The 15,102-nt window shown below is 45.7% G+C and overlaps 1 protein-coding gene across 1 annotated transcript in view; it reads right to left on the bottom strand.

The window, feature by feature from the left end:
- SDHB (succinate dehydrogenase complex iron sulfur subunit B) overlaps positions 1 to 13,186 on the bottom strand; it is a 37,004-nt gene extending 23,818 nt beyond the window's left edge. The window contains exons 1-2 of the mRNA XM_032759066.2: positions 13,019 to 13,186; positions 3,241 to 3,368 (exon numbers count right to left, since the gene is read on the bottom strand). Of these exons, the coding sequence (XP_032614957.1) occupies positions 3,241 to 3,368; positions 13,019 to 13,090 (200 nt within the window). The 5' untranslated portion in view covers positions 13,091 to 13,186. The remainder of the gene's footprint in view (positions 1 to 3,240; positions 3,369 to 13,018) is intronic.
- Between the last annotated feature and the right edge of the window lie 1,916 nt (positions 13,187 to 15,102).

The raw sequence follows: 15,102 nt of genomic DNA, 5'->3' as shown, positions 1-15,102 counted from the left end.
CTCCCAAAGTGCTGGGATTACAAGCATGAGCCAACGCACCCAGCCGGATTGTGGTTTTCCATCCAACTGTTAGTCCCATTACTTCCCATACCAACTTGGACTTGTCCTCAGCAAAATCATGTAAGAGTAAAATGGTAATTTGTCCAATGACATTTCATTCTTCCAAGTATCAACTCCCCTCCAATGTCTGCCCACTCGTGGTCCTTCTCTACTGTTCAGGCAGTTCTTTCTTATATTTTTGTCCAGAGTTGATAATTGTTATTTGTAGGAGGGTTAGTCTGATGAGAGCTACTGTGCCAAAACTGGAAGTGAACCCAAAGATTCTTTGAATTTTTTATCACTAAAAAATAGTTATGGGCCGGGTGCTGTGGCTCATGCCTGTAATCCTAGGACTTTGGGAAGCTAAAACGAGTGGATTGCTTGAGCCCAGGAGTTTGAGACCAGGCTGGGCAACATAGTGAAACTCAATTTCTACAAAAAATACAAAACTTAGCTGGGTGTGGTGGCATGTGCCTATAGTCCCAGTTACTCAGGAGGATGAGGCAGGTGGATTGCTTGAGCCCGGGAGGCTGAGGCTGCAGTGAACCGTGAGCATGCCATTGCACTGTAACCTGGGTGACAGCGAGACCCTGACTCAAAAAAAAAGTTAGGAATTTAACTCTTCCAGTTTTAGCCACATTCTCTAAGTTTTGATTTGCAACGTCTTTATTTTATAAGTATCTGGCAATATTTTTTACGTGTTCCTGATCAAATAGGTAGTTAGAAATGTACTTTTTTTTAGTTTCTAAGCAGTATGGTTTTTTGTTTTATTATTATTATTATTATTATTATTATTATTTTTGAGACAGAGTCTTGCTCTGTCACCCAGGCTGGAGTGCAGTGGCGCGATCTTGGCTCACTGCAACCTCCGTCTCCCAGGTTCAAGTGATTCTCATGCCTCAGCCTCCCAAATAGCTGGGATTACAGGCACCTGCCACAACGCCCAGCTTATTTTTATATTTTAGTAGAGACGGGGTTTCACCATGTTGGCCAGGCTAGTCTTGAATGCCTGACCTCGAGCAATCCAGCTGCCTCGGCTTCCCAAAGTGCTGGGATTACAGTCGTGAGCCACCGCGAGCGGCCTGTTTATATTTTTAATATGAGTTTAGTTTTATTGTATTTTGGTCCAAAAATGTGGTCTGTGCAATTTCTATTCCTCTGAATTTTGCTAGGGACTTTTGGTTGCTAAGTATTTGAAAATTTTGTTTAAGAAGGTTATATATCAATTAATGCTACCTCATTAACAGCACTTATGTGTCATCACAGAAAGTCAAAATAAGCATTTAGAGTATTCGTGGTACTCAAACTGTTTTTTTGGTGCCATAGAAGCTTTTGTTCAAAACAAATAAAACACTTATTCACTTACACAGAAAATAGATCAGAGAACAGTTCTGGTTGTATGGGGGCGTGGAGTGGAGGAGCAGGAGGCTAGAGACTAACTTGCTAGATTCTTTCTTTTCTTTGGCTAACTGTGGAGTTCCTTAAAAGTGAAAGATGTTGGAAGAAGAGTGGTTTTGAGAGATGCGATGTGAAGAAGGACTCAACCTGCTGCTGCTGCTGCTGCTTTTGACGATGGAAGAAGAGGCCAAGAGCCAAGGAATGCAGCAGCCTCTAGAAGCTTGGAACAGCCCTCAGCTTACAGTCAGCAGAATGACAGGGACCTCGGGCTCACAACCACAAGGAACTGCATTCCACCAATAGCGCAAATGAGCAAAAAATATTTTCCTCTAGGCTCCAGAAAGGAATGCAGCCTGCTGACACCTTGATTTTAGTCTGATGAGACTATACCAGTCTTTTGACCTACAGATCTATAAGATAATACATTTAGGTTGTTTTAAGTCACTAAGTTTGTGGTAATTTGCTCTGACAGAAATAGAAAACTAACACACAAGTCCAATTTTTAACATTTTTTTTTTTTTTGATACGGAGTCTCGCTCTGTCACCCAGGCTGGAGTGCAGTGGCGCAATCTCGGCTCACTGCAAGCTCCGCCTCCCGGGTTCACGCCATTCTCCTGCCTCAGCCTCTCCGAGGAGCTGGGACTACAGGCACCCGCCACCACGCCCGGCTAATTTTTTGTATTTTTAGTAGAGACGGGGTTTCACCGTGGTCTCGATCTTCTGACCTCGTGATCCGCCCGCCTTGGCCTCCCAAAGTGCTGGGATTACAAGTGTGAGCCACCGCGCCCGGCCCAATTTTTAACATTTTAACCACATCTCTACCTTGTCCATTCAAGGCAAGTTTCTGGAGGTTCTGTTATTATTATAGAAAACACAGGTCCAGATGTATAAGATATAATCAATACATTCAGCATTAAAAAAAATGGTAATATAACTAAATGACTTTAAATACTGTGCTTAAAGTTAATTATACCAGTATTTCTAGAAATTTGTCATACTTTCATTTGGGAGTTATTTTGGTATTATTTTTCTGAATCAGGTACCAACCTCATTTTTTTTTTTTTTTTTTTTTTTTTTTGGAGATAGAGTCTCACTCTGTTGCCCAGGCTGGAGTGCAATGGCATGATCTCAACTCACTGCAACCTCTGCCTCCTGGGTTCAAGCAATTCTTGTGCCCCCGCCTCCTGAGTGGCTGGGATTACAGGCATGAGCCACTACACCCAGCTAATTTTTGTATTTTTTTTTTTTTTGAGAAGGAGTCTCGTTCTTTCACCCAGGCTGGAGTGCAGTGGCGCGATCTCGGCTCACTGCAGGCTCCGTCCCCCGGGGTTCATGCCATTCTCCTGCCTCAGCCTCTCGCGTAGCTGGGACTACAGGCGCCCGCCACCTCGCCCGGCTAATTTTTTTGTATTTTTAGTAGAGACGGGGTTTCACCGTGTTAGCCAGGATGGTCTCGATCTCCTGACCTCGTGATCCGCCCGCCTCGGCCTCCCAAAGTGCTGGGATTACAGGCGTGAGCCACCGCGCCCCACCAATTTTTGTATTTTTAGTAGAGATGGGGTTTCACCACGTTGGCCAGGTTGGTCTCGAACTCCCAACCTCAGATGATCTGCCCGCCTGAGCCTCCCAAAGTGCTGGGATTATAGGCGTGAGCCACCGTGCCAGGCCCAACCTCATTCTTGTTTTAAAAACAGAGCTACCAGATGATCTCGGATTTTTAAGCCTTCCAAGGATGTGAAAAGCACATCCCTAAATCAAATCAAGAACTCTCCTTCAATACCTGGCTTTCACAGAGATACTCACTTATTAAGGTCAACTTCATAAGTCTGCATATGAGGTTTGTCTCCAGCCTTGTCTGGGTCCCATCGATAGATGGCAAATTTCTTGATACGGGGAGCTGCAGCTGCAGCTGTCTGGGCTCCTCGGGAGGCCTGAAATTTTTAAAAGTTCATAAAAAGGAAAAAAAAAAAAGAAATGCAAGATAATTCCATTTTGCTGGCACAAGAGATGTAACGCTGGATATTAACTCACACACTACTGATACATAATCTTCTTGGAAAAGGCAGTCATTCAATATCCAACAAGTATTAAGCACCTATCGTATGCTAATATATCAGACATGGTATTAGGGGCTAGTGATATAGCACTTAATAAAATACACAAAAACCTTCATCTTCACAGAACTTACTTTGTAGTGAACAAGCGTTAAATTAAACATTCACAATGAATATAAAGAGTGATACTGATGGGAAAGTACAGGGAGCTCTGGATGAATACAGCAGAGCCTACAATGAGTGAAGAGTCAGAGAAGGCTTCCTCAAATGACATCTAAGTGGAGGCTTGACAAACCAGAATTAAGGGGAAGGAGTGTGGGGTGTGGTCTGAGGGTGGTGGCTCATGCCTGCAATCTCAGCACTTTGGGAGGTAGAAGTGAGAGAATTGCTTGAGCTCATGAGTTTGAGACCAGCCTGGGAAACATGGCAAAACCCCATCTCTACAAAAAATAAAAAAATTAGCTGGGTGTGGAAGTGTGCGTCTCAGGAGGGAGAGGTGGGAGGACTGCTTGGGCCCGAGAGGTTGAGGCTGCAGTGAGCCAAGATCATGCCACTGCACTCTAGCCTGGGCAACAGAGTGAGACTCTTTTTCAAAAATACAAAAGAAAAAAGAAAAAAAGAAAGAAAGAAAAGACTATATTCCAGGACTGCTAATTTTTAAAATAAAGTGATATAGAAAAGTAAAAACTCGGAAGGTTAATTGACTAATTACAAAAAGATGCAGTGGTGTTTATTACTGAGGCAGGAGAATAGGGTTTGGAGACAGGGAGCCTTCACTACAGCCTCTGATTCGTCTCGCGACAAGTCTTCACTTGCATAGGGTGTAACCAATAGGAAACCTGTATAGGGTACTTTAATCCCAGAAGATTGTGCAGCTGGGGCTCTTGAACCACTTTGCTCGATCCCACTCCTACTCTGTGGAGTGTACTTTCATTTCAATAAATCTATGCTTTCGTCTTCTGTTGCTTTGTTTGCATGTTTTGTCCAATTTTTTGTTCAACATGCCAAAAACCTGGACGACTTGTGGTCAAGACCCTCTACCAGTAACATTATTTCTTGGTAAAGTGTCCAGTATTAACTGAAGCTGAAAATACAAACATCAGCTAACAGTAGAAAAGAAGAAAATATATGAAGAAAATGAAAGTTAAGATGAAAGCTATGTTTTACCTTATCACCAAGCTGGCTAAAATCATCAACAAAAGGAAAGCCATTTCTACAAATGTTTTTCACCGGGAACCCCATTTTGTAAACCGACATGAACATCTAATGCCACCTTGTGGTATTTGGGGGGAAGTGAGAGGAAAGATTCCTGAAGGTATCAACTCCAGTGGACTTTGCTTGCTTAATGTCCCCTTTTTTTTTGGTCTTTTTTCTGTGAGATTTAATAAGGTATAATTCATTATAATAAAATTCACTAATTTTAAGGTATAATGTGATGAGTTTTGACAAAGCAATGTAATGCTACCACAATTACAACAGAATATTTCCATCCAAAAAGGTCTTTTGTGCCCTTGATGGCAAACATAAGTCCCCTTTCCCTACCCTTAGCAACTGATCAGCTATCATCACGAGTCTGCCTTTTACAGAATTCATATAAATGACATCATACAGTACGTAGTCTCGTGTCTAGCTTCTTTCACTCAACATAATGCTTCTGAGATTCGTATGTTACTGCATATAACCATAGTTCAATGCTTTTTTTTAAAAATCAACCTATTTATTGATTGATTGATTTTTGAGACTGAGTTTCGCTCTTGTTGCCCAGGCTGGAGTGCAATGGTGTGATCTTGGCTCACCACAACCTCCGCCTCCCCGGTTCAAGCGATTCTCCTGCCTCAGCCTCCCAAGTAGCCGAGATTACAGGCATGCGCTACCAGGCCCGGCTAATTTTGTATTTTTAGTAGAGATGTGGTTTGTCTATGTTGGTCAGGGTGGTCTCAAACTCCCAACCTCAGGTGATCTGCCTGCCTTGGCCTCCCAAAGTGCTGGGATTACAGGCGTGAGCCACCGTGCCTGGCCAACCTTTTCATTTTTAAATAATTATAGATTCATATGCATTTATAGAAAATAATACTGAGGCCAGGTGCAGTGTCTCACACCTGTATCCCAGTACTTTGGGAGGCCAAGCAGACGAATCACTTGAGGTCAGGAGTTCAAGACCAGCCTGGCCAACATGGTGAAACTCTGTCTCTACTAAAGATACAAAAATTAGCCCGGTGTGGTGGCACATGTCTGTAATCCCAGCTACTCGGGAGGCGGAGGCAGGAGAATCGCTTGACCCTGGGAGGCGGAGGTTTCAGTGAGCCAAGATTGCGCCACTGCACTCCAGCCTGTGTGACAGAATGAGACCCTGTTTCAAAGAAACAAAACAAAACAAAACAAAGAAAATAATACTAAGACTCTACATACTCTTCTTATCTGTAATCCCAGCACTTTGGGAGGCTGAGGTTGGGATATCACCTGAGGTCAGGAATTCAAGACCAGCCCAGACAACACGGTGAAACCCTGTCCCTACTAAAAATACAAAAAACGAATTAGCTGGGTGTGGTGGCATGCGCCTGTAATCCCAGCTACTTGGGAGGCTGAGGCAGGAGAATCACTTGAACTTGGGAGGTAAAAGTTTGCAGTGAGCTAAGACTGCGCCACTGTATACCACCCTGGGTGATAAAGTGAGACTCAAACTAAAAAAAAAAAAAAAAAAAAAAAAAGAGTTTTGCTCTGTCACTGATTGTGCAGTGGCATGATCACAGCTCACTGCAGCCTCAACCTTCTGGACTCAAGCAATCCTCCCATCTCAGCTTCCTCAGTAGCTAGGACTACAGGCATGTGCCACCATGCCCAGTTAGTTTTACATTTATTTTTGTAGAGATGGGGGTCTCACTATGTTGCCTAGGCTGGTCTTGAACTCCTGGCCCCAACTGATCCTCTGCCTGGCCCTCCCAAAGAGTTGGGATATAGGCATGAGCCACCATGCCAGGGCCCACATACTCTTTACCCAGTCCCCCCAACAGGAACATCTTGCAAACTGTAGCACACCACCACAACCAGAATACTGACAGTGCTAGTCAAGATACGGGACATTCCTATAAGCACAGGATCACTAATATTGCCCTTTTATAGCCCTGTCCACTTCCTCCCACCCTCCCTCCCCTCTACTCCTTAAGCCCTAGCAATCACTAATCTGTTCTCTACTTCTCAAATTCGGTCATTTCAAGAATGTTTTATCAATATAATCATCTGGTATGTAGCCTTTTGGAATTGGCTTTTTTCATTCAGCCGAATTCTCCAGAGATTCATCCAAGTTGCTGCGTACAGCAATAGCTTTTTTCTTGTCATAGCTGGGTAGCACTCCAAGGTATGATGTACCACAGTTTGCTTAACCATGTAACTACTGAGGGACAGTGGGGGTGTTTCTAATTTCTGGTGACATGAATAAAGCTGAGATGAACATTTGTGGACAAATTTCTGTGTGAACGTTAAGTCTTCATTTCTCAGGATAAACACCCAGGTGTGTTAATTGTTGGGCTGTATGGTAGCTACAAATTTAGTTTTTTTTAAGCAACTGACAAAACTATTTTCCAGAGTGGGTGGCTGCTGTGCCTGAGGCAGGTAGTAGAGTAAGTGGGACAATATGCCTTTTAAAAAATGGGGCTACTTCAAGTTTTTACCTTCTAATTTGGACATTTTTATTTTTCATTTATTTTTTAAAATATTTATTTATTTTGAGATGGGGTCTCGCTCTTGTCACCCAGGCTGGAGTGCAACGGCACGATCTCAGCTCACTGCAACCTTCACCACCCGGCTTCAAGCGATTCTCCTGCCTCAGCCTCCTGAGTAGCTGGGACTACAGGTGCCTGCCACCAGGCTGAGCTAATTTTTATATTTTTAGTAGAGACGGGGTTTCACCATGTTGGCCAGGCTGGTCTTGAACTCTTGACCTCAGGTGATCTGCCCGCCTTGGCCTCCCAAAGTGCTGGGATTATAGCTGTGAGCCACCATGCCTGACCTTTATTTTTTATTTTTATAGACACATGGTCTAGCTCTATTGCCCAGGCTGGAGAACATGGCTCACTGCAGCCTCGAACTCCTGGGCTCGGGCGATCAACCTGACTCAGCCTCCCAAGTAGCTGGGACTATAGGTGCACACCATCATGTCCAGCTAATTTTTGTAGAGACAGGGTCTTGCCATGTTGGCTAAACTGGTATGGAATTCCTGGGCTTAAGCAATCCTCCCATCTCAGCCTCCCAAAGTGTTGGGATTACAGGTGTGAGCCACTGTGCCTGGCCCTAACTTGGACTTTTTTTTTCTTTTTTGGAGAGTCTCATTCTGTTGCTCAGGCTGGAGTGCAGTGGCGCGATCTTGGATCGCTGCAACCTCCACCCCCCTGGGCTCATGCAATTCTCCTGTCTCAGCCACCCGGGTAGCTGGGATTACAGGCATGTGCCATCAAGTCCGGCTAATTTTTGTATTTTTAGTACAGACAGGGTTTTGCCATTTGGCCAGGCTGGTCTCGAACTCCTGGCCTCAAGTGATCCACCGGCCTCGGCGTTCCAAAGTGTTGGGATTACAGGCGCGAACAACGGTGCCCGGCCCCTAATCTGGCTTTAAACAGAATCTGGCACTGGAGTATAATCCCCTAGTTCTTTTTTTTTTTTTTTTTTTTTTTTGTGAGACAGTCTCACTCTGTCACCCAGGCTGGAGTGGAGGGGCGAGATCTCTCTGCCTCCTGGGTTCAAGCAATTCTCCTGCCTCAGCCTCCTGAGTAGCTGGGATTACAGGCGTGTGTCACCACGTCCGGCTAACTTTTTTGTATTTTTAGTAGAGATGGGGTTTCACTGTTTTAGCCAGGATGGTCTTGAACTCCTGACGTCGTGATCCACCTCCCTCAGCCTCCCAAAGTGCTGGATAACAGGTGTGAGCCACCACACCAGGCATAACCCCTTAGTTCTAAAGCCTGATTTAGTATTATCAGTGGGCAACAGGCATTAGGCTCTATCAAGCTGGGTATCAGAACCACAAGGCCTGTGGGATGACTGTGGTTACCTGCAATGAGGTTTTCCCTTCAACATTTCTTTATAATATTTAAATATCTGTTTCATGTCCACTCTACATGGATAATTGATCATGTATTATCTTTCCAAAAGGATTAAGTTTGTATTAGAGCTAATTTAAATTTTTAAAGAGTCTTATCATATGAATGATGTGAAATAAGAGCAATGCCAGGATGTACTACACTGAATATCTAAGTCAATAAATCCCAACATCAGTTTTGGAGTGCCCCAAAATGTCATTATTTTTTTTTCAGTACAACTAATTTAAATTTGTTTTGTGTCAAAAATGTATTTTATAGGCCAGGCATGGTGGCTCATGCCTGTAATCCCAGTACTTTGGGAGGCTGAGGCGGGTGGATTACCTGAGGTCAGGAGTTCAAGATCAGCCTGGCCAACACGGTGAAACTCCGTCTCTATTAAAAATACAAAAAAATTAGACAGACGTGGTGGCAGGCACCTGTAATCTCAGCTACTCGGGAGGCCAAGGCAGGAGAATTGCTTGAATCCGGGAGGCGGAGGTTATGGTGAGCCGAGATTGCGCCACTGCACTCCATCCTGGGCAACAAGGTGAGAGCGACTCTGTCTCAAAAAAAAAAAAAAAAGTATTTCATACAATATTTGATGGGGCAAAGGGGGTTTACCAGAATGAAGGAAGATTCTGAACTCACAATCACCAGAGGTGGTCATGGTTCTGAAAGTGATGGAACTTTGCTCATCTTGAGGTCTGTACAAAGAGTTAATTCTCAGGATTATGTTATCTGTGATCTACCAAAAAATTCGCTGAATACATATATCTAAAAATTCACCAGATTTCATTCATTGAACCTTTATAATGTGTCAGACACTGTGTCAAATAATCTCTAATCTTTATAACATCTCTATGAAAAATGTTTTGTTGTTCCCAGTTAAAAGATGAGGATAGGATCATATAGCAACACAGGTCACTTGATTCAAAAATCCAACCTTTTAGCCATTATAACCAGTAGTGAAAATGCAAACATAAAATGGAACAGTGCAAAAAGATAATTCCATTTCACAATGAGATCCAAGGAACAAGAGAAGTTGTTACTCTAATCATACAATGAGACTATATGATTGTTTCCCCTTGTTACCTGTCCGGCAATTTATACTACAAATCCAAAATGAAAGAAGGCCCCTTGAAAGCATTTTCACGTTAATCTACGAGACTAATGAGTATTCAAGGCAGAAAGTACATTCCTAGGAAATCTGGGATAATATGAACTTCACAGTTTATAATTTTTTTTTTTTTTTTTTTGAATGAACGGGGTGCCTTTTTTTCTCCCCGGGGGCGGGGTGGGGGGGCTCAATCTCGGCCCACTGCAAGCTCCACCTCCCGGGTTCACGCCATTCTCCTGCCTCAGCCTCTCCGAGTAGCTGGGACTACAGGCGCCCGCCACCACGCCCGGCTAATTTTTTGTATTTTTAGTAGAGACGGGGTTTCACCGTGGTCTCGATCTCCTGACCTCGTGATCCGCCCGCCTCGGCCTCCCAAAGTGCTGGGATTACAAGCGTAAGCCACCGCGCCCGGCCTCACAGTTTATAATTTAAGCAAGGTAAGCTTGAATTGAGAAGGGTGAATTCTGAATGGTGCTGAAGGCTGGTTGTTGTTCCTCTAGTAAAGTGTCCTTAGGGTGCAGGCTTGGAGTTGGATGGAGTGGATAAAGATTTGGAGGCCAGAGAAGAAGGTGGGGAAATAGAGAGGAAGAAGGCAAAAAGGACTGTATGAAGATAAGCCTGAGTAAAATACAAGGTGCAGGCTTGCTGAAAAGTGTGATTGGTGATGCTTGAAATCCAAGCTCTATCACTCACTAGCTGTGTATTCTTCTGCAAATTATTAGCTTTTCGGATTCTATTTCTTCCTTTGTAAAGGGTAGGTAGTATTAATATCTGCCTCATAATGGAGGCGGGGGGTGGTCAAGCTTCTAGCATAGCCCAGAAAATAATTTTTGCTCTACAAGATTGGCAATCAGTCTTTGTATTATTCTGATTTGTAAACAGGTATCCTAGCCCTGCCAGCCTAAGGAACAAGATGCACATTTTTAAAATTTTTTTTTTTTTTTGAGACTGAGTTTTGCTCTTGTCGCCTAGGGTGGAGTGCAATGGCGCGATCTCAGCTCACTGCACCCTCCACCTCCCAGGTTCAAGCGATTCTCCTGCCTCAGCCTCCTGTGTAGCTAGGATTATAGGCGCCCACCACCACGCCCAGCTAATTTTTGTATTTTTTTTTTTTTTTTTTAGTAGAGATGGGGTTTCACCATGTTGGCCGGGCTGGTCTCGAACTGCTGACCTCAGGTGATCCACCCACCTTGGCCTCCCAAAGTGCTGGGATTACAGGCATGAGCCACTGCACCTGGCAAGATACACACTTTTAAGTAGGTGGTTCTCGTCCTAAAGGAGTTCATAGTCCAGATGAAGAAATAAGGCAACACAAACAATGGTTAATATATTACAAATACTTAAAGGCAGAATTGTGGTTCAGTGGTCAGACTATATGCATAAAAAGAATTCAGGGCCCGGCGCGGTGGCTCACGCTTGTAATCCCAGCACTTTGGGAGGCCGAGGCGGGCGGATCACGAGGTCAGGAGATCGAGACCACAGTGAAACCCCGTCTCTACTAAAAAATACAAAAAATTAGCCAGGCGTGGTGGCGGGCGCCTGTAGTCCCAGCTACTCGGAGAGGCTGAGGCAGGAGAATGGCGTGAACCCGGGAGGCGGAGCTTGCAGTGAGCCGAGATTGCGCCACTGCACTCCAGACTGGGCGACAGAGCAAGACTCCGTCTCACAAAAAAAAAAAAAAAAAAAAAGAATTCAGAACCTGAACCTGAATGTTACCCACAGGTAACACACCAAGCTCATTACTGAATTCTTTTGAGGTGGCTTTTGTGGGTATAAATGTACATTCCCACAAGGAAGGGGAGGCCTTGGGGCTCTTCTATTTTCTGCTGCCCTCAGGAGGCCCTGCAAAGGCCTTGCCTGGAATTACAACAATGACCTATGAAACTAGCCTTTTCTACAATGCATTCCTAGAAAAGGGGCTTGGAACTCTCTCTCTCATTAGTGGGGCTCTCACAATTTAATTGTTTGCTCAGCAACTATAAAAGGAACAGGTAAACAAGCTCATTATCAATCATCAATTTAATACTCAGAGGATGTCCGCTTGAGGCTCTGGTAGGCTGTCTTCTTCCTCTATCTCCCCTTTTCAGAAAGGCTGATGCAGAATGGATACAAGTTCACACACAGCATGCTGGATAGAACTAGGATTGGAACATGGGCAATATGTACTGTGTTATGCAGCCATAGCAGGTACTTAAGATGAAAGATGTCCTCATTTAGGTGCAAGAGAGGAAGAGGAACTAAAATTTCTTGGACATCAACCATGTCCCAAGATCCATGCTAAGGAGTTTTTCCGGTACCATGTTAAAAACCTGCCTCAGGTCTGCTTCTTGGGAATATGATATTTTGAGCAAGCCAAAAATTTTCTTTCTGGGGGCCTCGAGTTTTCAAAGCTCCAAAAAGGAGGGTAAGAATTCTTGCTTGCCCACCTTAAAGGGGTTGTTGAGAAGCCCAGAAGAGGAACAGACTTAGAAAGGATTTGCAAATCCTTAGTCCCTTATGTATACAAAAGCAATTTCCCTTCCCCTTCTAAATGTTCCCACTTAGAAGGCAGGTCAGAAATGTGTTGTTTCTTGATCATACAAGGGGCGTGGGAAAATCTGTTACTGCACATGGCATAGTAATAAACAAGAACAGCGCCAAGCTCTCTACCTGTCATTCCATGTCAACTCTATGAGGTCCGTATTATTATATGACCTTTAGAGTCAAAAACACTGAGCGGATACTAGTGAAACTGTGGTGACACTACTTTAAGGAACCCAGTCTTTCCTGCAACCCCCACCACCCACCGCCGGGGTCCTTCCAGGTAGGGGGCTGGGTGCATTTCCCTCCATCTCTCCCTTCCCCTGCACTGTCCCCAACAATTCACATGTCCTTTCCTCACCAATCCCGGTCCTCAACCTCGCACCCTTGAGGAGTTACCTCGCTTCCCAGTTCCCATCCTTCACACCCCGCAGGTCTCTGTCTTCTACAGAGGCGATAGTTTGGTGGCAGAAAAAGGGCTTGGAACTCCAATGTCTGGATTCAGATTCTGGTTCCAGGAGTCATTTGCTTGCCATGTGACCTTGAGCAATTCAAGTCCCCTTTCTGAACTTCCCCCACCCCCGCCCCCTTAGCTGTAAAAAATTGCCCGTGCCCTAACTCACAAGCTGCTGCGAGGCGCAGAAAGATAACTGACAAGAATGCTCCAAGCCACACCAAAGCACTGCACCAGGGGGAGGAGGTCCTCCATCTCCCTGAGGCCTTGCCCTATGCTTCCTTAGTCTCTCCGCAGCCCCATCAGCTCCAGGCAGTCTCTGTGGCTTTGCTGACTTTTCCCTCTCTGAGGCTCCAGGACTCACCTGCAGGTAGGCTCCGCCAAGGGTTGTGGCTGGTAACCGGCGCCTCAAGGAGAGCGCGACCACCGCCGCCATCTTGGCTCCTGACGTCAGCCCCACCCCTTAACCCCGAGGTCGCTCTCCGCCGGTGTCCCGTCGAACATCGCGGCGCCCAGCCGGCTTCCACTGAGGACCCGCTAGCCGCGTAGGAGCAACCAAGTGGGAGGCGGCTTCCGGTTTCCCGGGTGGGCGGAGGGAAGGCGGGGCAAGCATAGCGAGCGTGCGCAGTAGCGCAGTAGCGGCGCATGCCCATTTGGCTTCCCCCGTGACCTCAGAAAGGGGAGGAGTCTGAGAGGCAGGGCTACTTTTAGGGGGTGGGGCTAAGACTTAGATGGGGCGGAGCCATCCTATCCGGGTCCCTGCCCCGATTTTAACCCCTTTCTTCCTGGAATTTTTGTTTGTTTGAGATGGAGTCTCGCACTGCCTCCCCGGGCTGGAGTGCAATGGCGCGATCTTGGCTCACTGCAACCTCCGCCTCCCGGGTTCACGCTATTTTCCTGCCTCAGCCTCCCGAGTAGCTGGGATTACAGGCGCACACCACCACATCCGGCTAATTTTTTGTATTTTTAGTAGAGACGGGGTTTCACCATCTTGGCCAGACTGGTCTTGAACTCCTGACCTTGTGATCCGCCCACCTCGGCCTCCCAAAGTGCTGGGATTACAGGCGTGAGCCACTGCGTCCGGCCAATTTTTTTTTTTTTTTTTTTCCAGACAGGGTCTCACTCTGTTACCCAGGCCGGTGTGCAGTCTTGGCTCACTGCAGCCTCGACTTCTCAGGCTGAAGCGATCCTCCCACCTCAGTCTCCCGAGTAGCTGGGACTACAGGCGTGTGAGCCACCATACCCAGGTAGTTTTTTTTGTTTGTTTGTTTTGTTTTGTTTTTCAGATGGAGTCTCGCTCTGTCTCCCAGGCTGGAGTGCAGTGGCGATCTCGGCTCACTGCAACCTCCGCCTCCCGGGTTCAAGCAATTCCCTGCCTCAGCCTCCCGAGTAGCTGGGATTATAGGCGTCCGCCATCATGCTCGGCTAATTTTTTTGTGGTTTTAGTAGAAATGGGGTTTCACCATCTTGGCCAGGCTGGTCTTCAACTCCTGACCTTGTGAGCCACCCACTTCGGCCTCCCAAAGTAGTGGGATTACAGGCATGAGCCACCGCTCCCGGCCACCCGGATAATTTTTTTTAAAAATTATTTGTAGAGATGGAGTCTGGCTATGTTGCCCAGGCTGGTCTCGAACTCCTGGGCTCAAGCAGTCATCCTGCTCCGACTTCCCAAAGTGCTGGGATTACAGGCATGAGCCACCAGGCCCAGCCAAGTGTTGTGATTTGTATGATGGTTTCTTTCTAATTTGGTCTTGAGGTTTTTCTTGAGAGTGGCCATAAGCTCCAGCCTTGCCCTAGCCAGAAATTCAAAGGATTTGGTTGTGGATGTTGACAGTGCACCTTCCATGGGATGCCTCTTTATCCTGAAGGATGCCTACTGCCTAAGTGTCTGACCCATGACTAGGTGTCCCTCTCACAAGAAACTGTTTTTATAGGCAGACACTCTTGTGGGTCTTGCCTGACCTGTATCCAGATTATTCCTGTCAAGACAGCCACTCTCTAAGATAGCTCTGACCAAAAAGAAGGCTATGTTAAGAGTGTCTATGCCAAATGAGACACAATGAAGTGAAACAAAAATGCATGAAACGTAAGTTTTTATTATTCACAGTTCCCAGAAAGGTTAGCGGTGCCAACAGAAAGAGGCAGCAGGGAGCTCAATCAGCAAGGGGTCGGTGGGAAGGAGAGGAAGAGGGAGAAAGGGAAGAAGGGAGACTGGGAGAGAGAACGGTTGGGAGAGAGGGAGGGGGAAATCTCTGGGACTGTGCATGCCTTTATTAAGGTCTGTGGGCATTATCCCTTAGGCTTTCTTGTGGGGGTTGTAGATGGGCTAATTTAAAGAAATAAGTTCCTCCCTTCCCTCCTGAAGCAGTGAGCCTATTTACGTGACTCTGGTGTTGACCATTACATTTTATCATGTTCAATAGCTGTGGGGTGTGTTGGCTTTTGGGT

This window comes from Hylobates moloch, unplaced genomic scaffold (assembly GCF_009828535.3).
Source record: "Hylobates moloch isolate HMO894 unplaced genomic scaffold, HMol_V3 SCAFFOLD_9, whole genome shotgun sequence".
Taxonomy (NCBI): domain Eukaryota; kingdom Metazoa; phylum Chordata; class Mammalia; order Primates; family Hylobatidae; genus Hylobates; species Hylobates moloch.
Note: the sequence above shows the minus strand (reverse complement) of the source record. Positions and strands in the feature narration are given on the sequence as shown.